This window comes from Salvelinus fontinalis, chromosome 16 (assembly GCF_029448725.1).
Source record: "Salvelinus fontinalis isolate EN_2023a chromosome 16, ASM2944872v1, whole genome shotgun sequence".
In the NCBI taxonomy this organism is placed as follows: domain Eukaryota; kingdom Metazoa; phylum Chordata; class Actinopteri; order Salmoniformes; family Salmonidae; genus Salvelinus; species Salvelinus fontinalis.
The window spans coordinates 10,772,121-10,796,437 of NC_074680.1; the positions used below are offsets into that span (position 1 = coordinate 10,772,121).

Sequence of the window (24,317 nt, forward strand, 5' to 3'; positions counted from 1 at the left end):
GGTGGTAGGCACCAGCAGGCTCGTAAGCATTCATTCAAACAGCACTTTACTGCGTTTGCCAGCAGCTCTTCGCTGTGCTTCAAGCATTGCGCTGTTTATGACTTCAAGCCTATCAACTCCCGAGATTAGGCTGGCAATACTAAAGTACCTATTAGAACATCCAATAGTCAAAGGTATATGAAATACAAATTGTATAGAGAGAAATAGTCCTATAATAACTACAACCTAAAACTTCTTACCTGAGAATATTGAAGACATGTTAAAAGGAACCACCTGTTCTCATGTTCTGAGCAAGGAACTTAAACGTTAGCTTTTTTACATGGCACATATTGCACATTTACGTCCTCCTCCAACACTTTGTTTTTGCATTATTTAAATCAAATTGAACATGTTTCATTATTTATTTGAGACTAAATTGATGTATTATATTATGGTAAAATAAAAGTGTTCATTGTTCATTCAGTATTGTTGTAATTGTCATTATTACAAATATATATATAAAAATCTATATACACTGCTCAAAAAAATAAAGGGAACACTTAAACAACACAATGTAACTCCAAGTCAAACACACTTCTGTGAAATCAAACTGTCCACTTAGGAAGCAACACTGATTGACAATAAATTTAACATGCTGTTGTGCAAATGGAATAGACGAAAGGTGGAAATTATAGGCAATTAGCAAGACAGCCCCAAAAAAGGAGTGATTCTGCAGGTGGTGACCACAGACCACTTCTCAGTTCCTATGCTTCCTGGCTGATGTTTTGGTCACTTTTGAATGCTGGCGGTGCTCTCACTCTAGTGGTAGCATGAGACGGAGTCTACAACCCACACAAGTGGCTCAGGTAGTGCATTTCATCCAGGATGGCACATCAATGCGAGCTGTGGCAAGAAGGTTTGCTGTGTCTGTCAGCGTAGTGTCCAGAGCATGGAGGCGCTTCCAGGAGACAGGCCAGTACATCAGGAGACGTGGAGGAGGCCGTAGGGGTGAAACAACCCAGCAGCAGGACCGCTACCTCCGCCTTTGTGCAAGGAGGTGCACTGCCAGAGCCCTGCAAAATGACCTCCAGCAGGCCACAAATGTGCATGTGTCAGCATATGGTCTCACAAGGGGTCTGACGATCTCATCTCGGTACCTATTGGCAGTCAGGCTACCTCTGGCGAGCACATGGAGGGCTGTGCGGCACCACAAAGAAATGCCACCCCACACCATGACTGACCCATCGCCAAACCGGTCATGCTGGAGGATGTTGCAGGCAGCAGAACGTTCTCCACGGCGTCTCCAGACTCTGTCATGTCTGTCACATGTGCTCATGTGCTCAGTGTGAACCTGCTTTCATCTGTGAAGAGCACAGGGCGCCAGTGGCGAATTTGCCAATCTTGGTGTTCTCTGGCAAATGCCAAACGTCCTGCACAGTGTTGGGCTGTAAGCACAACACCCACCTGTGGACGTCGGGCCCTCATACCACCCTCATGGAGTCTGTTTCTGACCGTTTGAGCAGACACATGCACATTTGTGGCCTGCTGGAGGTCATTTTGCAGGGTGCTGGCAGTGCACCTCCTTGCACAAAGGCGGAGGTAGCGGTCCTGCTGCTGGGTTGTTGCCCTCCTACGGCCTCCTCCACGTCTCCTGATGTACTGGCCTGTCTCCTGGTAGCGCCTCCATGCTCTGGACACTACGCTGACAGACACAGCAAACCTTTTTGCCACAGCTCGCATTGATGTGCCATCCTGGATGAACTGCACTACCTGAGCCACTTGTGTGGGTTGTAGACTCCGTCTCATGCTACCACTAGAGTGAGAGCACCGCCAGCATTCAAAAGTGACCAAAACATCAGCCAGGAAGCATAGGAACTGAGAAGTGGTCTGTGGTCACCACCTGCAGAATCACTCCTTTTTTGGGGGTGTCTTGCTAATTGCCTATAATTTCCACCTTTCGTCTATTCCATTTGCACAACAGCATGTTAAATTTATCGTCAATCAGTGTTGCTTCCTAAGTGGACAGTTTGATTTCACAGAAGTGTGTTTGACTTGGAGTTACATTGTGTTGTTTAAGTGTTCCCTTTATTTTTTTGAGCAGTGTATATTTTATATTTATTTATTATTATTATTATTATATATATATATATTTTAAATCAGCCGATTAATCGGTATCGGCTTTTTTGGTCCTCCAATAATCGGTATCGGCGTTGAAAAATCATAATCGGTCGACCTCTACTCTGAACAGTTGAGGTTGAGATGTGTCTGTTAAACTCTGTGAAGCATTTATTTGGTCTGCAATTTCTGAGGCTGGTAACTCTAATGAACTTATCCTCTGCAGCAGAGGTAACTCTGGGTCTTCCATCCCTGTGGTGGTCCTCATGAGAGCCAATTTCATCATAGCGCTTGATGGTTTTTGCGACTGCACTTTAACTTTAAGTTCTTTAAATTTTCCATATTGACTGACCTTCATGTCTTAAAGTAATGATGGGCTGTCGTTTCTCTTTGCTTATTTGAGCTGTTCTTGCCATAATATGGACTTGGTCTTTTACCCCTACCTTGTCACAACAACTGATTGGCTCAAACGCATTAAGGAGTAAAGAAATTCCACAAATTAACTTTTAAGAAGGCACACCTCTTAATTTAAATGTATTCCAGGTGACTACCTCATGGAGCTGGTTGAGAGAATGGCAAGAGTGTGCAAAGCTGTTATCAAGGGAAATTGTGTTTATTTGAAGAATCTCAAATATAAAATATATTTTGATTTGTTTAACACTTTTTTGGTTACTACATGATTCCATATGTGTTATTTCATAGTTTTGATGTCTTCACTATTATTCTACAAAGTATAAAATAGTAAAAATAAAGAAAAACCCTTGAATGAGTATGTGTTCTAAAACTTTTGACTGATAGTGTATATATATTTTTCGATTAGCATTTCAAATGCCCTTTCCATCCCTATTATGGGGTTATTTTCTGTTTATGGATCCTTATTTTATTTGATGGCAAACCCACCACTGGTGTGCGTGGCCAAAGAGCTCTATTTTCATGTCATCTGACCATAGCACCGGTTCCAATCCAAGTGCCAATGCCATTTCACAAACTCCAGGCTTTTACATTTGTTGGATTATATGAAAATGGCAGGATAGTCGAAAACAGCCGCCGATTTTAACTGGCTCACCTCTCGGTTCACCACCATCAGGCTCAACCCCTTAGAACTTCCCCCTACATTGTGGACTTCAAAGCGCAAGCAAAGCAGCGAAAGTGATTTAAAAAAGGAAGTGAGTTTGGAAAATCTGAAAGTACGCATCTTAGAAATAGTTTTCACATAAACCGTATATGCCTAAACTCCGTTTCAATTTGGCTTTGCAAAAATAATATAGTTAAGGTGATTGGCAATTTTCGCAATCTAATAAAACTGTCACAGGCACGCTCCCTCACGGTTTCCACTAGCTTTCCACAGATTCCAGAGGCACAAAGTCAAAAAAATGAAGAACAAAACACTTTTTGGTCTTAATTTAAGGTTAGGCATAAGGTGTGGTTAGGTTTAAAATCAGATTTTAAAGAAGAGATATTGTAGAAATACACACGGTTTATGACTTTGTGGCTGTGTTAACTAATGACCACCTTCTCCCGCCTTGATTTAGAGCAGTGGTGGGCCGTCAGGGCCTGCAAGGCCTTCTCTGCTGGCCTAAACATCATCAGAATATACATTTTTTTAAATATATTTTCCCACAAATATGTATTGAATTATTCCCCAGAGTAAGAGTTATACTCTTCATTTCATAGCTTTCCTCTTGGTTGCACTGCTTCCAGCCCCAGGTTGAGATTTGGAGGGCTGGTTTTTATGTTAGATCTTTTATCCAATCATATTCAGCCATCATGTGTTGCCAGGGGTCTAAAATCTGCCCTCAGGCCTTCAGAATCAACAGTGCGGGCGCTTGTAGCTTATAGTGAATGGAAATGAAAATTTAGTGTCAACCAATCAGCTTTAGAGTTGGCTATTGTACGCCTGCTGGCTGGCTCCAGTGTTACACAGGAGCCAGCTAGCAGGCGTAGTGCGTGCACGTCTTTTGATTGGATTACCAATATTGAGAGGCAGGTCCTATGGAGATCTAGGAAACTGAATTTGATAAACGAATTAATTCGTGTACTACTAAGCTGTTTTTTCAACCCACAATGGCGAAAGGAGGAGAAGATATCGATTTGGTCGAGGATATAATTATAACGGCATTCTCAAGACGAACTTTTCAAGAAAAGTTAGACATTGTAAGGAGAGTTCGCCCGACGCCGACGCTACAAAGCCTGTCACAGGCGGGAAAGGGGTTCGTTCACTCGCCACTTTCAAAGTTCCAACTACGAGCGCTATCAATGGCTCACAGGCTCCGAGAAGCACTGCAAACTGTACTGCTGGGAATGCCTGTTATTTGCAAGTGATCGATTTGGCGTTTGGAGCCACACTGGCTTTGCAAACTTGAGTTGTCTAACCAAGGCAGCAACGAGACACCAAAGTACGGATGGGCACTTACAAGCAATGGTGCTTTTGAAAACTTTTGGGGACACCGGAGTGGATCTACAGCTCAAAGAACAAGCGCGCAGGGCAACGGAGCTGCACAATGAAAAGGTGAAGGGAAATATTGAAAAGACTCATTGATTGTGTCATGTTTTTGGGTAAACACTGTTTACCCAAAAATGTCAATTTGTCAATTTCAAGGTGATGCAACGCCTGGTTATACTGCGTTTCTGTCTAAATGTATAGTTTCTAGAGCCATGGCATCATAATGAGGTGGATTAATTCGGGTGGGACTGTGTAGTACCTCACTGAAGGCCCAGGCCCCAGGCCCACGGCACGCCACTGATTTAGAGCCACACCTGATTTGTTTGATTCACTCAGAATTTGAATTGATTAGCATGTCACTCAATAAATCCACACCCCCTAACTTCCAAATAGTCCCAAACTGTTACTAGGCTCTATGCACCTGCAATTCAACCCCGGGGACGAGGTTAAGATCCCTCCCAACGTGTTCTCCAATCTCATAAAGCATTTTAGAAAAAAGCTCAGTGCCTTTCCCTTGCAAGGTGAAGTATTGAAAGGTATTGAAAAAAGGGGTGACACTTTTTTGGGGGGGAAAATGCATTACTTGTAAAACAAAAATCTTTCTCTGAGCAATTGAATTATTTCACTATTCAAATATCATTTAGAAAAAATGTTGAGCATGTAAATATAGCTCAGTATTTGTAATATTTACTTTATACTGAGCACCACTTCAAGGACATTTTTATCATATTAATAGAGCCAAATACAGTATCCCTATACATTTCCTTGCCAAGACTCAATTACCAGATATGCAACAGGCTTAAGAACTATTGTAAGCAGATGGTATAAGAACAGTAACTTCTGTTGATTTTGAAGGGAGTATTTTTTTCCATTCTTCAAAAGCTGAAAATCCTGAGTATGTATCATTTGCCAAATGCTGGCAACAATCTGCTGTTCACCTTTTAGTCTGAAATTAAACAAATGGTGTTTTGTTTGAGTCAGATTAGTTGAGTGACAGAAATCTAAAAACAACCAGCAGAATTATTTCCTCATGTTTGATACTAAATTGTGGGGCCTCCACAAGGTCTGCTAATACTTTTCAAAGACAGTTTGTACAGAAGTTAAACTCACCATGGGTTGTGTCTGCCGGGGTGTGAGCTCCTGAGAACTGACAGGCTCGTGAGGGATACTCCTCTGCATAACTCCCTCAGTTGGTGACAGAGAGCTCTTGCTCCGGCGCACCGGCTCTGCAATGTCCCTGGTGGTCACCACACTGTTCTTAATCCTGCGCATGTACAGCTCTGCTGGCGATGGCTTGGCTGCCCGTGATGTAGAGGCCCCTGTGGCATTAACCTTCTCCTCCTTGTCCAGGACAGTGGTGGCGCGGTACGCCCTCCACGTGGTGGCCGACTCTACCTCATCCTCAGAACCCACCCCATCCAGCCTGGCTCCCTGGCCAGGCTCGTCCACGGATGCCGCCCCCCTGTTCCTCCAGGTGCTCCGCACAGTCAGGTTTCTCATCTCTGGGAGACCATCGTCCTGGGAGGTGTGGTGTCCGTGGTGTTGGCTCCTCCAGCTGGTGACGGTGGTAGTGCTGCTACTGCTGCTCCCGAAACCTGACTCTGTGTCGTTGTTGAAGTCTGAGATGGTCTCCGTTGACTGGAGGCTGAAGCTGCTTTGGGAGCGTAGGTGCGTCTCCGCACGGGCCTTCCCTAGCACCCCTGGTTGATCTGTTTCGTCCGGGTCATCCATGGATGGCCGGAGGGTGATCTCACTCTTGGGAATGGAGATCTCATAGGGGATGGAGATGCTCCCCCTGTGCTCACTGGGCCCGATGACAATGTTGCTAGTGGACGTGTGGCGTTCCTTGACTGGTGGCTCGCTGGATACACTGCTGCTGCGGCTGCTGGTCCTGGAAGAGCTGGGATCGTTGGGGTAGATAGTGATGCTGCTGGTCATCTTGTTGGTGGTCAGGACAGGTTTCGTGGAGATTTTGGGCTTGCCATTGGAGGTCAAGAACTCTGCCCCGACTCCGGATATCATAACTTCCTTCCTATCAATCTCCACAATGGCCGGCTTGATGACTGCATTTGACCTCAGGGCCTCCCGTGGGCTGCAGACCCTGCGGACCTCTATCCCTGCTGGGGTGTGAGTGGGCTCCAGAGATCCTCCTTCTGCCATCAACAGCCTGTTCTGCTCCTCGTCAATAGAGCTCCTGGTGGAGGAATCCTCTGACTGGGAATCTTGTAGGCGAGAGTATCTAGAGTACTTGGGAGGGTTGGAGGTTCTGCTACTCAGTGCTGCCACCTCAGACACAGGCTCTGGTTCTGAGGGCCTGGACCCAGTGGATTCAGTCTCAGAGGCTGAAGAGTGACCCTCAGACCCATGATCACTGACCAGCGGGGACACATGGGACTTGTAGGCAGTGTACGACCCATTGGCCTGTGAGAGGTTTGACACTGGAGGAGCCTCTTGAACCAGGTCCACAGACACCAGGTCAGACACAGAAGCATCCTTTTCAGGAGGGGAGACTGTGTTGCTCTTGCTTGAGCTTTCAGGCACCACAACAGAATTGTTTGACTCACCGTCACAACCAACATTCAATCTAGAAAACTTATCCACTTGGCTCTTTTTGCTTTCACTCTCACTTGGTTTCTGAGATGTCTTCCATGGCTTCTGGTCATTAGCTGCTGGAGGGTAGCGATTAAGAACCGAGACCTTCTTGCTGTCACTCAAAGACGTGCTAACAAGAGTATGGGCTCCTCCCCTTGTTGTTTTGTCCTCCACCCTTCTCCCTATTTCTTTCACTACATTGTCAGAGGCAATTGAGGCTCCAGTCTTTGGTGTCCTCCTACTCTTGTGTGAAGGACTGAGTGCCCTCCTGACAGACTTCGGAGAACTTTCCTCAGAGTTGCTCAGCTCTTTGCTCCTCAGCTTGGTCTCCCTCTTGTGCTGCGGGGACAGCTCTCTGCTCTTGTACTTGGGGACGCCTGGCTCTGCAGCTGCAGCACTCCTGTACTTAGGCTTGTCCTGCCTGAAACCACCCCGGACATTGATCTCTTCATTCTCTGCCTTGCCATTCTCAAGGACCTTTGCTGGACTGCTAAGCCCTCCATTGCCGTGACTACTGCCACTGCACAGCTGCATTCTAAGCTTCTCCACCTGATCGTTGAGGGCTCGGCTGCGGGACCTCTCCTGTTGGAACTTCTCCTGCAGCTCTCCGTTCTTTGACTCTGTGTTCTTGAGATTCTCCTCCACCAGTTCCAGTTGCTTCAGCCGGTTCTTCAGCCTCTCAACTTCCTGGGTGAGTTCCTTGACTTTGTTGTCTTCCTGGCCATCAAGGCTGTTCTTCTCGTTTTCTGACTTATTCCTTAGCCCAACGTCATCGCCCAGTTTCAGGTAGTCCACGCTCTTCTTGCGCCCTAGCTTGCTAGTCAGGCCAGATGAGAGGTCACCTTCAATGCGGAGGTCCCTCAAGTCTGTGCGGCTGGGATCTGCTCGGACGATCCTGTTCTTCTGACAATCCAGCTTTTCTGTCAGTTTTAGTATACACTTCTCATCCTCCCTTTGCTTCTCCAGGAGCCTCTTCCTCTCACTCACAAAAGTCTGAGTGAGGCCCTTGAGCTGCTCCAGCTCCCCTGCCAGGAACTTCTCAGCCCGGTCCAGCCTTACCTCTGATGCATCCACTTCCATCACACGGGCCTTGAGGGCCTCAAGCTCAGAGGAGAGCTTCCGGGTCAGGTTCTTCTCTTCGTTGAGATTGAGGCACAGCTGGCTGCAGTCTGACTTGCTCTTGCCGAAGGCCTCTTCCAACTTCTCCAGCTCAGCCATCCTTCTCTGCAGGCGCTCAATCTCAGACTTTAGGTCCTTGGTCAAGCTCTCCTCCTCCTCCAATTTCTCCCTCACTGTGCGGCAGAGATCCTCTGCCTTGCACACCTCCTCATCTTTGCCTTCAATCCTCAGCAGCCGCTTGCGCAGCGCCTCTACATCGCCCAGCATGGAGGAGTTGCTGCCCTCTGCCTGGATGATCTTGTCCTGCAGATCCAGCAGCTCATCTTCAGACTTCTGGAGCTTGTTGGTGGCCTCCTCAAGCTCATCCAACCGTCGTCCCAGGCTTTGCAGCTTGTGCCGCAGGTGGCGACTCGTTATGTCTTTGTTTTCAGACATCACAGATATTATTGCTGTTGTCTTCTATATGGAAAGGGGAAATTATTTTACTACTTTTTGGGACGTCCACATTTGTGTGGCAGTCCTTCTTCTCTGGTTAAAATGATGAGTCACAAGTCCGTAATGTTGAGTTGTGTTCAGTCCCTTTCTCCTCTCCACACAATGTCTTCTCCCTTTTTCTTTGGTTGGTTCTTATTCCCTCAACTCCCCTCAGCTTGATGGTCAACATGGGTGTCTATCACCTGAAAGAAAAAAATAACAGAGTTGCAACAAAATTAGAAATGATTACTGACTGACCTCAATGTCAAAGTGATTCTGAGGATCAGCAAACATTTCAGTAACTGTTGAGAACACATAAGAACCGAGAAGAGGGTGAAAGAGTGTAGTCCACAGAGAGTGAGAAATGGGTTGACTGTACATGATTGCACAGTGTAGCAGACCTGCACACTCAGCATATGATTTCACAGTTCCGCCTGATTACTGCAACACAAACCATGAGAAGAGCTGGGCCGGCCCAAACACAACCAGTAATGCAAAGGGCTGGGGCAAATGGGTGTGAAAAAAAAGATGACAAGCGTAATTCAGCACGTACACACATACGCAAGTGCTCACACATAGTAAACGCACACAGTCACCTAGTCAGATGATTAAGAAGATCACTACAACCAAAATGACATGCTATGACAGCAATTCCACAAAGATACCTTTTACCTTGCCTAGTCGTATGGCCACTGGAGAGTAGCATTCAAAAGAACGCTACCCCCCCCCCCCCCCTTCTTGCCTCCTGCAGCCTCTGCCAATGTCCCAGCATTGATTTCCCTGCCGTTTTGCCGACAGCAGTACATCAAAACGACAAGCTTCCACTCACATGGCTGTCACCATGGCAACATGCACAGGGCATTGCTACACACACACCACTTATGATCAGGACCATGGAGAGATACACTGAGTGTACAAAACATTAGGAACATGCTCTTCCATGACAGATTGACCAGGTAAAAACTGTGATCCCTTATCGATGACACCTGTTTAAATCCACTTCAATAAGTGGAGATTAAGGGGAGGAGACAGGTTAAATAAGGATTTGTATAAGCCTTGAGACATAAGCCTTGAGACATGAGTTGTGTATGTGTGCCATTCAGAGGGTGGATGGGCAAGACAAAATATTTAAGTGCCTTTGAACAGGGTATGGTAGTAGGTGCCAGGCACTCTGGTTTGTGTGTGTTAAGAACTGCAGCTGCTGGGGTTTTCACGCTCAACAGTTTTGCGTGTGTATCAATAATGGTCCACCACGCAAAGGACATCCAGCCAACTAGACAACGGTGGGAAGCATTGGAGTCAACACGGGACAGCATAATTGGAACGCTTTCGTCACCTTGTAGAGTCCATGCCCTGACGAATTGAACTGTTGAGGGCAAAAGGGGGTGCAACTCAGTATTAGGAAGGTGTTCCTAATGTTTTGTGTACTCAGTGTATACAGTGCCTTCAGAAAGTATTCACAAGGGTTGTGCCGGTCATGAAATTTGGTCAGCAAGTGATAATAATAACTTCCGGTCTCACAGTAATTTACCATTAATTAACATAAACACATTTAGCATCTTCTGGCAGTATGTGTAGATCATACGTATATCTCAGCCCTTTATTTTTGTCTATCTCCCCATATTTTAGATCCAATCAGCTTTACTGCCAGTGTAACGGATGTGAAATGGCTAGCTAGTTAGCGGGTACGTGCTAATAGCGTTTCAATCAGTTACGTCACTTGCTCTGAAACCTAGAAGTAGTGTTGCCCCTTGCTCTGCAAGGGCCGCGGCTTTTGTGGAGCCATGGGTAACGACGCTTCGTGGGTGACTGTTGTTGATGTGTGCAGAAGGTCCCTGGTTCGCGCCCGAGGTCGGGGCGAGGGGACGTACTAAAGTTATACTGTTACATTGATGCTGTTGACCCGGATCACTGGTTGCTGTGGAAAAGGAGGAGGTTGAAAGGGGGGTGAGTGTAACGGATGTGAAATGGCTAGCTAGTTAGCGGGTACGCGCTAATAGCGTTTCAATCAGTTACGTCACTTACTCTGAAACCTAGAAGTAGTGTTGCCCCTTGCTATACTAAAGTTATACTGTTACACCTGGCCTTTTGTTGTTGTAACCTCACATGTTTAAGTTACCTGACTCGTGTTCTCTTGTTTTTGTTTCAAATTGCTTGTAAATGGTGGCCTGTATTTTTAGCCTGATGCAGAACTTTGGAACTTTTACATTTTAAAAAGTCTAATAAATCTATGTAATATAGCCTACACCAATGTTCGTCAACTAGGTTTAGCCTCTGTCTTAACAATTTTCTGAGCTAATAGTCGGCGGGCCAGAAAATAATTAGTGTATAATATTACCAAATTAATTGGCCTACACTACAAACTGAACAACATTTAACACTGAATGTATTATGTACTAATCATATGTGACAATAACATAATTTCGATCTGATTAAGCTCATAAAATCACCATGTCTCTATTCAATTATTATTTTTGTCTATTTCTAAGTGCGTTGATTGGTGGGGAAAAACAGGTCTACGTAGCCATCTGTAGGCTACACTACTTTTTCCTAACGTCAACATTCTTTCAGAAAAACTAGCTGGATAGCAAGAGAAAATGTCGCTCTCAAAAAGTATCAAAAGAAAGGTGGAAAATGAAAATGGAAGTTTCAGGGAAGAACGTACAGAGCGATATGCATTCATCTTACCATATTTTCCCAATGCCAAGCAAGTGTGTCTTATTTGCAATGATTATGTTGCTGTTAGCGAATTATTAAATCTCAGACGTCATTCTGAGTCCCGTCACAGAGGCCCAACACAGAAACATTGAAGCCTTAACTGCAAACTACACACACACCTTTTTTGGCTGACATATTCTGTCACTTAAACAGGTGAAATATGTAGTTACAAGGAAGAGGGAAAACTGTTGTGGACATGGTGAGAAAAAATTGAGGCCTTACTAGGAAGCTTGAGTCATTCGATTTGGAAACGACAGGCAGAGGGTCCATGCCGCAGCATTGTCACGGAGGTGGAAGATTTTCATGAAGCAGCTAACAACTTCTCCACCAGATTTGAAGACTATATCATGCCAAAAGATATTGTGTTTGTATGTGATCCTCTCAGTCCACCCAGGTGGAGAATTCTCCTCCCTTGCTAAGAAAACGATACCCTCAAACTGAAATGATTTAATTCCAGACATCGAGCCAAATCAGGGATGCGCTCAGGAGGGCCGAGTCCCTGTGTGCATTGTGGGCGGCATGCTCAGAGGAATACAGCACAATAAAGAAAATGTGCATTTTATGTGCTAACAATGTTTGGATCGACTTACACCTGCGAGTCCTCATTTTCCTCTATGAACGCAATCTAGACTCACGACAGGAACCGGCTTTCACATAAGTCAATCAAGGTTAAAATCACATCCATCTTACCCGACATCCACAAGATCGTGTCCGAGGGGAAATGCAAATTTTCCCATTGAGTAAGTAACTTAGCGGCCTATATAACTGTACGTAGTAAATACTAACATTATTGTGAGTGCTTATCCAGGAATATTTAGATCTCAATCTGACGGTATTTTCTGTTTATTATGTATGCTACAGTTTTGGCCAGTTACAAATTGTAAGTAAGCCTAATAAAAAAAGCCCACTTCTGTTAGGCCATATCTTTTTTGTGAAAGATTCTGTTAAGCCTCATAGTCTAAGCCTACCTCAGCCAGTTAAGTTATTTTATATAGACATAAGCCCTCTTGTTGTTTGTAAAGTCAAATTACAATGAAGATTGTTGAAATGAATGACTTGACTGGTGTAGTTTTTCTCCATATGTTGCTGGGCAACACTGATATAACAAGTCAGCTACATGTTCAGCACCAGGCGCTGTTCACCTATTGATTGCGCTGCTGTTGCAGCTTTACGTTTCAGCAGCACCATAAAATGTTCCGCAGCTTGCTTTATTAGTTGACTCCTGCATTCTCTCTCCTCATGAAGTAAGTTAAAATGTAACTTTTGCATTTAGGTAGGGTGACTTCCTTCTTTGGGCCATGCATTTGGGCCGAAAAAATAAATATTCATAATTAATTTGGGGGGCTTTCGGGGGCAAAATAATATTTCTGGCCTACACCATCACAATAAATCCATTAGTTATTTAGACAGGTTTAACGAAACATGATATGAAGAAAATGTAACCTATTTCAGAAGAACATACTCAGTTGTCCTTATGTTAGGCCCGGATCTGGCTATGCCATATGGCTGTGGGCTTCACTAGTTCATTTAGAAGACAAGACTGGCTTAGAATTCCGTGCCATTATTTTATAGAATGAAGAATATAATTGAACATATCCTATATATATTTTATTGAGCTATTTTCTCCAAACGATTTGAGGGAGTGTGCACTTTCGGCTATTCTGTGTTGAGCGGTTAACAAAGAAACAAGTACTCCTATATGCTTCATTTAGTTACAGTACATTCAGAAATTATTCAGACCCCTTGACTTTTTCCACAATTTGCTACATTACAGCCTTATTCTAAAATTCATTAAATTGTTTTTTTTCGTCATAAATCTACACACAACACCCCATAATGACAAAGCAAAAACAGGTTTGGAATTTTTTGCAAATTTATTTTAAAAAACACAGATCACATTTACATAGGTATTCAGACCCTTTACTCAGTCATTTGTTGAAGCACCTTTGGCAGCGATTACAGTCTCGGGTCTTCTTGGGTATAACGCTACAAGCTTGGCACGCCTGTATTTGGGGAGTTTCTCCCATTCTTCTCTGCAGATCCTCTCAAGCTCTGTCAGGTTGGATGGGGAGCCTCACTGCACAGCTATTTTCAGGTGTCCCCAGAGATGTTTGATCAGGATCAAGTCCGGGCTCTGGCTGGGCCACTCAAGGACATTCAGAGACTTATCTGGAAGCCACTACTGCGTTGTATTGGTTGTGTGCTTAGGTTTGTTGTCCTGTTAGAAGATTAACATTTGTCCTAGTCTGCGGTCCCGAGTGTTCTGGAGCAGATTTTCATCAAGGATCTCTCTGTACTTTGCTCTGTTCATCTTTCCCTCGATACTGACTAGTCTCCCAGTCCCTGCCGCTGAAAAACATCCCACAGCATGATGCTGCCACCACCATGCTTCACCATAGGGATGGTGCCAGGTTTCCTCCAGACGTGACAGTTTGTATTCAGGCCAAAGAGTTCAATCATGGTTTCATCAGACCAGAGGATGTTTCTCATGGTCAGAGTCCTTTAGGTGCCTTTTGGCAAACTCCAAGCAGGCTCTCATGTGCCTTTTACTGAAGAGTGGCTTCCGTCTGGCCACTCTACCATAAAGGCCTGATTAGTGGAGTGCTGCAGAGATGGTTGTCCCTCTGGAGCTCTGTCAGAGTGACCATTGGGTTCTTGGTCACCTCCCTGACCAAGAATGGTGATTATGGGGTATTGTGTGTAGATTGATGAGGGGAAAAAATGATTCAATGAATTTTAGATTAAGGCTGTAATGTAACAAAATGTGGGAAAAGCGAAGGGGTCTGAATACTTTCCAAAAGCACTGTATGTAACTTTAGTTGTGATACAAAGTTTGAGCTATACGTTTTGATTTTAAAAACATTGGCTGCATGTGACTAATGATGATTTGAAAAAAGTTATGAAAATGCATGAGCTCTGCTTAGTTTTTGTTGCAAGCTGTACACAATTCATCAGTCTCTCATTCACAATTTGACATGCACTTAATAATGCCTCGAATTTCCTGGCTGTATTCCCTTTGGGTGCCATAATGCACCCTAAAAAAAACAGATCAGAACGTTTAGCTTAAAATGTTGATTAACTTCTCTAGGGTAGGGGGCAGCATTTTCACGTTTGGATGAAAAGCATACCCAAATTCAACTGCCAGCTACTCATCCCCAGAAGATAAGATATGCATATTATTAGTAGATTTGGATGGAAAACATTCGGAAGTTTCTAAAACTGTTTGAATCATGTCTGTGAGTATAACATAATTTATTTAGCAGGCGAAACCCAGAGGACAAACCATTCAGATTCTTATTTGTTTTTAGGTCACTCTCTTTTCAATGAGGTTTCATTGGGAAACCAGATTTCTAAACGAATTGCTTGCAATTCCTATGGTGTCCACTGGATGTCAACAGTCCTGAGAAATTGGTTGAGGTTATTCCTTTGTGTAATGAAGAAATACGGCCATCTTGAAGTCGAGTCACTCTAGGTGTCCTGTTTGACTGAAGCGCATGACCAGAAGGCATGCTACATTTGGTTTTCCTCCGGTATTGAACACAGATCATCCCGTCTTCAATTTTATTGATTATTAACGTTAAAAAAGACCTAAAGTTGTATTACAAAAGTAGTTTGAAATTTTTTGGCAAAGTTTACAGGTAACAAGTTGGAACCTGTGTTTTTCTGGATCAAATGCGCCAAATAAATGGACATTTTGGATATATATCGATGGAATTAATCGAACAAAAGGACAATTTGTGATGTTTATGGGACATATTGGAGTGCCAACAACAGAAGCTCGTCAAAGGTGAAGCATGAATAATATTTTTATTTCTGCGTTTTGTGTCGCGCCTGCTGGGTTGAAATATGCGTATCTCTTTGTTTACAATGTTGCTATACTCAGATAATAGCATCGTATGCTTTCGCCGAAAAGCCTACTTGAATTCTGACATGTTGGCTGGATTCACAACCAGTGTAGCCTTAATTTGGTATCTGTCATGTGTGATTTAATGAAAGTTTGATTTTATAGTAATTAATTTGAATATGGCGCTCTGCATTTTCTCAGGCTTTTTGCCAAGTGAGACAATAGCGTCTTGCCTAAACTCAGATTTTTGGATATAAATATGAACTTTACCGAACAAAAAAATACATGTATTGTGTAACATGAAGTCCTATGAGTGTCATCTGATGAAGATCATCAAAGGTTAGTGATTCATTTTATCTCTATTTCTGCTTTTTGTTACTGCTCTCTTTAGCTGGAAAAATGGCAGTCTTTTTCTGTGACTTGGCTCATACCTAACATAATAATTTGGTGTGCTTTCGTCGTAAAACCTTTTTGAAAAACGGACACGTTGGCTGGATTTACAAGTGTAGCTATAAAATGGTGTAAAATACTTGTATGTTGAAGGAATTTTAATTATGGGATTTCTGTTGTTTTGAATTTGGCGCCCTGCAGTTTCACTGGCTGTTGACGAGGTGGGACGCTACCGTCCGACATAACTTCTCTAGGGTAATTATTAAAGCTATTCTTCACATTATTAGCGCAGCAATGCATACAAGAGTGAATGTTCAATTGGCAGGAAAACACCACTCAAAAGTGACTACAAATGTAATTATACATGTAATACATTAATTGTAAAGTTGCATTTTTATGGTGAGAATTATCTTCCTCAAACTGGAAACTCGCACGCTGCGCATGTATGCCAGTTAGGCTCTACACCCGTTGTAAAGCGGATTAAATGTGCTCAATTTTAAGAATTTATTTGGCCACTTTAGTTCTGATTACAAACCTTATCAAAATACATAGGCCTATGGGCTAGGCTACATGAGGTGTGCAACTATGATTTGAAAATGTTGCAAAAATAAATAAGCAATGCCTGTTTCTTTCCTTAACCTGTTTGGGCTGCAGGGGCAGTATTGAGTAGCCAGATAAAAGGTGCCCATTTCAAACGGCCTCGTACTAAATTCTTGCTCGTACAATATGCATATTATTATTACTATTGGATAGAAAACACTCTAGTTTCTAAAACCGTTTGAATTATATCTGTGAGTCAAACAGAACTCATTTGGCACAAACTTCCTGACCAGGAAGTGGAAAGTCTGAAATTAAGGCTCTGTTCTACTTCCTGCCTATAAATGGGCATGATACGTATTAGTATACGTGCACCTCATAGACCTTCCCCTGGATGTCAAGAGGCGGTGAGAGAAGAAATTTTGTGTTTATCTTGGTCTGAAGTGGAATACAAGCTCTTTGTATGACGTGTCCCCCATTTCTTGTTTTCTGAAGAGCGCCAAGAGGGACCTGGATTTGCCATCTGTTTAGCTGCCGTTATAGGCGACTAATATCCCCGGCTTTGATTTTATTTGATACATGTGATCATATCATCGTAAAGTATGTTTTTTCAATATAGTTTCATCAGATTATTGAAATTTTTTCGGGAGTTTTGCCGTGTTCCGTTCTCTTCCGTTTGTTGACATGGAGAGATTCGCGCCACTTGGCTAGTGTGCTTGCTAATTCAAGACAACGATTGTTCTTGACAAAGGACCCCTTGTCCAACATTCGGATGGAAGATCAGCAAAAGTAAGAAACATTTTATGATGCTATTTCATATATCTGTCGTACATGTGAACTAGTCGCCGGCGCCCAACTTTGGGGTACTCTAGCTATACCGAAGCTGGATGTCGTAATGAAGTAATTTTTTAGAATTCTAACACTGCGATTTCATTAAGAACTAATGGATCTATCATTTCCTAAACAACATGTATTTTTTAGTTATGTTTATGAATAGCTATTTGGTCAGAATATGTGTCAGAAAAAGTGTCAGAAAAATATCCTGACGTTGTGGAAAAAGTAGCTACGATAGCAACATGTATAACCACTGATTTCAGCTCTAAATATGCACATTTTCAAACAAAACATAAGTGTATGTATAACCTGATGTTATAGGACTGTCATCCGATGAAGAATATCAAGGTTAGTCAAAAATTATATATACACTGCTCAAAAAAATAAAGGGAACACTTAAACAACACAATGTAACTCCAAGTCAATCACACTTCTGTGAAATCAAACTCTCCACTTAGGAAGCAACACTGATTGACAATAAATTTCACATGCTGTTGTGCAAATGGAATAGACGAAAGGTGGAAATTATAGGCAATTAGCAAGACACCCCCAAAAAAGGAGTGATTCTGCAGGTGGTGACCACAGACCACTTCTCAGTTCCTATGCTTCCTGGCTGATGTTTTGGTCACTTTTGAATGCTGGCGGTGCTCTCACTCTAGTGGTAGCATGAGACGGAGTCTACAACCCACACAAGTGGCTCAGGTAGTGCAGTTCATCCAGGATGGCACATCAATGCGAGCTGTGGCAAAAAGGTTTGCTGTGTCTGTCAGCGTAGTGTCCAGAGCATGGAGGCGCTACCAGGAGACAGGCCAGTACATCAGGAGACGTGGAGGAGGCCGTAGGAGGGCAACAACCCAGCAGCAGGACCGCTACCTCCGCCTTTGTGCAAGGAGGTGCACTGCCAGCGCCCTGCATATATTAAAAATATATATTTTGAATTTCGCACCCTGCACTTGAGCTGGCTGTTGTCATAGTGGGCGGCCTCGGGCTTGCAGCCAGAAGAAGTTAAGCTGGGCATCATTCACAAGTGATATAGCTAATATTGTCACCCATCAGACTATTCCTGATTTTATCTCGTCTTTACACTAAATAATGAATGTGTGTAATTTGTTTTGATTTAGAATGGACCATTAGCATGCACCTGTCTCAAAACAGGGGCAGGGGGAAAAAATACAAGTCATCTATGCACTTAAATAGCGAATGGAGGACGCTTTTCCCGTGGTTTATTTTCATGCCAGTTATACTCCTGTTTTAAAGAGAAGCAATGTGCTTAATATTAGGGAAGTTGAGAAATAAATAGTAGGCCTAGCCTATAGAAAGCTGATGGGATCCCCTTCTTATTAGAGGCCATCAAAACTCGTTTCTCACGTAATTGCATAGACTATAGAAAAGGTGCGCAACATGAACTCATGGGCTCTCATGAAGTGTTTGTTTAGATTTTCAATTACTTATGCACTGATGTCAGAATGGTTAGAGGGACAATATAGTGCGGAGTACCAGGCAGTTAGCAAGTTTGGTAGGCTACTAATGACCATCAGCAGCATCAGAGCTTGGAGAAGCCTAATAACCGTGACTAAACGGTCAAGTGCAATTTGACTGTTGTCATGACTAGTGACTGCTGGTGTGGCGGTAATATGGTCACCTTAACTTCTCTAGGGTAAGGGGCAGCATCGGAATTTTGGATGAAATGCATGCCCAAATTAAACTGCCTGCTTCTCGGGCCCAAAAGATATGATATGCATATAACTGGTAGATTTGGATGGAAAACACTCTAAAGTTTCCAAAACTGTTAAAATAGTATCTGTGAGTATAACAGAACTGATTTGGCAGGCGAAAAACCTGAGAAAAATCCATTCAGGAAGTAGTTATTTTTTTGGTTTTGTAGTTTTCTATTCAATGCCATTACAGTATCCATTGACTTAGGACTCAAATTGCAGTTTCTATGCCTTCCACTAGATGTCAACAGTCTTGTTTACCTTTTAAATTGACAACGTTATTGTCCGGTTGAAATATTATTGATTATTTAGGCTAAAAATAACCTGAGGATTGAATATAAACATCGTTTGACATGTTTCTATGAACTTTAGATACAATTTGGATTTTTTTGTCTTCCTGTTTTGACTGCGTTTGAGCCTGTGGGTTGCTGAAGAAAACACGAACAAAACGGAGGTTTTTGGATATAAAGAGACTTTATTGAACAAAAGGAACATTTATTAAGTAAATGAATGTCTGCTGAGTGCAACCATATGAAGATCATCAAAGGGATTCATTTTATCTCTATTTTTGATTTGTGTAACTCTTCTACTTGGCTGGTTACTGTTTGTAATGATTTGTCTAGTGGGCTATGTTCTCAAATAATCGTAAGGTATGCTTTCACCGTAAAGCATCTTTTAAAAATCTGACACCGGGGTTGGATTCACAAGAAGTTAATCTTTAAACCTATGTAAAATATGTTTTGTTTTCTGAATTTTTATAATGAGTATTTCTGTATTTGAATTTGGTGCCCAGCAGTTTCACTGGCTGTTGAAGAGGTCGGACGCTAACGTCTCACGTACCCAAGAGAGGTTAACAGCCCTATTCACACCCCTTGGCCGTTTCCACATTTTGTTGTGGTAGACAGAATTTTCAATTGAGATTGTGTCACTGGCCTAAAGCTGAAATGTCTGAAGTCAATAAGTATTCAGCCAATTTGTTATGGCAAGCTTAAATAAGTTCTGGAGTAAAAATGTGCATATTAAGTCACATAAACACTAATATTGCACACAGAGTTTGGGCCCAGAATGTACTTTTTGCCCCACCAGCCAATCTGTTTCATCACCAGCCAAAATATTAGTACGCCATAATTACATTTAAAAAAAACTGATGACCATGCTTTGTAATGTTTCTAAAACAAGAAATGTATTCGTAAGAAGTAAATGTGGTAGACTGCTCAATTTCATTTCAGACCCGAGTCTTAACCAAAATATCAGAGACAGAATTTTCAGCTGCCCCTTTAAGGGTGGGAGGTTACCGTGGTAACGGAGCCACTTGAGCCATGTCACTGTCTGTGAGATTTGGGATGTGACTAGTAGTAGACCGCTTTTATTCATTATCAGTTGAGGCAGCAGATTCAAACTAACATTGAAAAACAACAGAGCTTATGTCTGAGTGTTGTGGAGTGTGCCCCTGGCTATCCGTAAATTAAGAAAATGGTGCCGTCTGATTTGCTTAATAATTATTTATACTTTTGATAGTTTAGTATATTTTAGCACTTATATTTACTTTTGATACTTAAATACATTTCAATCTAAATACTTTTATACTCAAGTATTATTTTACTGGGTGACTTTCACTTCAGTCATTTTCTATTAAGGTATCTTTACTTTTACTCAAGTATTACAATTGGATACTTTTTCCACCACTGCTTTTGACTCACAAATGCAAATGTAATGCTTGCACTGTAGAGCCCTGCAAATAGACCACCCGCCAATGTGGCTGGTGAAGTAGACATTTATACCCGCCAATCGCTAAATCTACCCGGATTTTGCGGGTGTTCATTTTATCCCCTGGTTTTTAACAATTTTTGAATGACTACCTCCTCTCTGTACCCCACACATACATTTATCTAAGTTCCCTCAGTTCAGCAGTGGATTTCAAACACAGATTCAACCACAAAGACCAGGGAGGTTTTCCAATGCCTCGCAAAGATGGGCACTTGTTGGTAGATGGGTAAAAATAAAAAGACACTGAATATCCCTTTGAGCATGGTGGCAAATGTTGCAAAGCAATACACTTTTTGTCCTGAATACAAAGTGTTATGTTTGGGGCAAATCCAATATATTACTGAGTACCACACCCCATATTTTCAAGCATACTGGTGGCTGCATCATGTTATGGGTATGCTTGGACTGGTAAGTTTTTCCAGTATAAAAATGAAACGGAATAGAGCTAAGCACAGACAAAATCCTAGAGGAAAACCTGGTTCAGTCTGCTTTCCACCAGACACTGGGAGATGAATTCACCTTTCAGCAGGATAATAACCAAAAACACAAGGCCAAATCTACACTGGAGTTGCTTAACAAGAAGACAGTTAATGTTCCTGACTGGCCGAGTTAAAGCTTTGACTTAAATCTGCTTGAAAATCAAGACCGGAAAATTGTTGTCCAGCAATTAACAACAACGAATTTGAACGAGCTTGCAGAATTTTGCAAAAAAAAAAAAAAAAAAAAAAAAAAAAAAAAAAGGCAAATGTTGCACAATCCAGGTGTTGAAAGCTCTTAGAGACTTACCCAGTAAGACTCACCCCAGTAATCACTGCCAAAGGTGATTCTAACATGTACTGACTAAATACTTATGTAATCAAGAGCAAGTTTAATTTTTCATATACAGTACCAGTCAGAAGTTTGGACACCTACTCATTCCAGGGATTTTCTTAATTTTTTATTATTTTCTACATTGTAGAATAATAGTGACGACATCAAAACTATGAAATAACACATATGAAATCATGTAGTAAGCAAAAAATGTAAGATTCTTCAAAGTAGCCACCCTTTGCCTCGATGACAGCTTTGCACACTCTTGGCATTCTGTCAACCAGCTTTGAGTCACCTGGAATGAATTTCAATTAACAGGTATGCCTTCTTAAAAGTAAATTTTTGGAATTTCTTTCCTTCTTAATGCGTTTGAGCCATTTAGTGGTGTTGTCACAAGCCATATTTGGTAAAAGACTAAGTCCAAGAAGATTTCAAAAAAGCAAAGACAATCAACAGTCCATCATTACTTGAAGACATGAAGGTCAGTCAATCCGGAAAATTTCAAGAATTTACAATGTTTCTTCAAGTGCAGTTGCAAAAACCATCAAGGGCTATGATGAAATTGGCTCATGAGGATCGCTACAGGAAAGGAAGACCCAGAGTTATCTCTGCTGCAGAGGACAAGTTCATTAGAGTTATCAACCCCAGAAAACAGGCAATAAACTGCACCTCAGATTGCAGCCCAAATAAATGCTTCAGAGTTCGAGTAAGACACAACTCAACATCAACTTTTCAGAGGAGACTGCGTGAATCAGGCCTTCATGGTCGATTCCTACCGCCGTGTTGGAAAATGACTACTAACGGGATTGATTTTCTGAATCACCAACGTCAATGACCAACAAACTAGGCATCAAAGTATAATAATCCTAAATATTGTGTCTGTGTGTATGAGTAACACACTTAAGCCTACTTGAATCCTTCCATCTGTATGTTGAATGTTGGTCTATTGTATTCCAATGGGTACAACTGTTCAACTGTTATTAGGGCCTGTTTCAACAGAGCCCATTTCTTTTTTTCATCTCATTTCATTTTGTGTATTGCCCCAACCACTCTGCCCACAAATCATTAAAACGCCTTGTTCAACATGAATCAAGTGAATTTCCAGGGAGCGTAAATATGGCAGTGATTATTTCATAAAACATCACATTTTAAAATCAAAGCATTTCGCTAAAGCAGTTGAATTATTCTCCTCTTTCATGAGGTCTGGTGGTTTTGTAATCTTTTGGGGATTGTTGGGAGTCTATTTTCAATTGAAAATAATGCAGAATGTATTTGCCGTGGTTCCCAGAACTTCCTGTCCAGTCCTAGGCCAAAACACCTATCAATTTTTTATTTTTTTTACTGTTTCGTGTAACATCATTCAGATGTTGCCTGTTAAGTCTGGTATTCACGTATGCCATTCCCTCTTGAGTGTGTCTCATAAAGTCAAGTCTCTTGGGTCAGAACAGCTGAAAGTGCTCAGATCTCGGGCCAGGCCTGGTCCAAATGGCCCCAGTGGGCCGGACTCCCGTCTTGGCAGTCGCCCCCATATCGCTATGCCAGGTTGGTCCCAGCCTCCCCACTCTCAGACACGCACGCCAACCGCGCCAGCTAAACGCTTTTAAGAACCAGCAGTGCGTGCAAAGCGACTCTGGCAAGGCAGCATCTGCCAAGGCAATCAACATACCTGCGCTTATCGGAGCTATGGCCTCATTAGCTGCATTCATGCCAGCCTAACGGAGGGGCAAAGGAATGAGAGTCTGGCACACAACGTGAAGCGACAAGACTGCACACTTGGGTGCCCAAGAGGAACGAGAGGGGCTACACCCTTTCACTTTTTGGCTTCTCTAGACGCCCAACCTGCCAAACCGTGCCGAACGCCAAACATTTTGAATGATTAGGCGATGTGGTCACAAGATTTGTCTCCATTATTATCGAACAATGGCAAAGGTGTGGAGTTGATTGGGCAAGAACAGGTTTGGAAGCAGTCGGGGGTGGGACGAAGGGGGTGCTGCTGAGGCAATTACAACAGCGACCAAATAGAACACGCTGTTTCATTCCTGAGAGAACATTGCTTTGTTCGTCAATTATGAGAAACCTGAAGGGGGAAGCTACAAATGCCCTTGTTTTCCTGAGCACATTCCTCACAACTAGGTCTGTTCACAACCAACCATAACACTGCAGTTAGAAAAACAAGAGACTGAGGGATGGACAGAAAGAGAATACTTACCATTGCCTCGGAGCTATTGATCGACAGACGTTGGTTTAACCGAGACCCCATCATCTGAAGTCATTGCCTCTGTACTGTACTCAACAACGAGGGAAATATTTAAAATAGAACGCCTGAACTTTTTAAACTCTAATTAATGTAATTGAGATAAGGGGAAAGGGGGCACTGAGCAACTGCCAAAAGGAAGAGAAAAAGGGCATTCTGGGTCAAATAACCAGGGCATTTCAAGGCTTGTATTTTAAGAGGGTCCAGGTCAGAGGGATAGAGGATTATATGAGGTGGGACTCAGTAAGGATCGGTACCTAGAGAGTGGCAGAGGACAAGATTCACTCCAAACTTGACAAGGAAGAGGCAGCAGAGAGGTGAAGACAAGCCTGAGAGGACAAAAGCGAGGGAACAGGACAAAGAGATAAGTGGAAAATAGAAAAAACACACAACAACAAAAAAATGGAGGAGCAAGAGCGTCATAAAGACAAGGAAACGGAAAGAGAGAAAGTTAGGAGTAGAAAGAGAGAAAAGAGTGAGAGAGGGGCCAGATCGTGTACTGGTGCCAACAACACCAAAGCGTTTTGGAAGTGAAAGCGCTCCCAGCCACTGGAGAAGCGAAGTGAGCCGCTGTTCTGTGCTGCACCAAGGTTACAATCATGCACCATATCATTAGGGCCTTAGCCACTCTCTTCCTGCCTGCAGCTCCCAGTACATTCTGTTCCCTCCATGAAAGAGGGAGAGAAATATTTTTATTTTTTTTACTTTCCCTTGCACTTGACTTTG

The 24,317-nt window shown here is 42.7% G+C and overlaps 1 protein-coding gene across 2 annotated transcripts in view; it reads right to left on the minus strand.

Annotated features, from left to right (window-relative positions):
• The window catches only part of LOC129812637 (leucine zipper protein 1-like), a 98,077-nt gene that overhangs the window by 22,793 nt on the left and 50,967 nt on the right, over positions 1-24,317 (minus strand). For both annotated transcript variants that reach the window (XM_055864379.1, XM_055864378.1), the window contains exon 3: positions 5,648-8,925. In XM_055864379.1, the coding sequence (XP_055720354.1) occupies positions 5,648-8,683 (3,036 nt within the window). In that variant the 5' untranslated portion in view covers positions 8,684-8,925. The remainder of the gene's footprint in view (positions 1-5,647; positions 8,926-24,317) is intronic.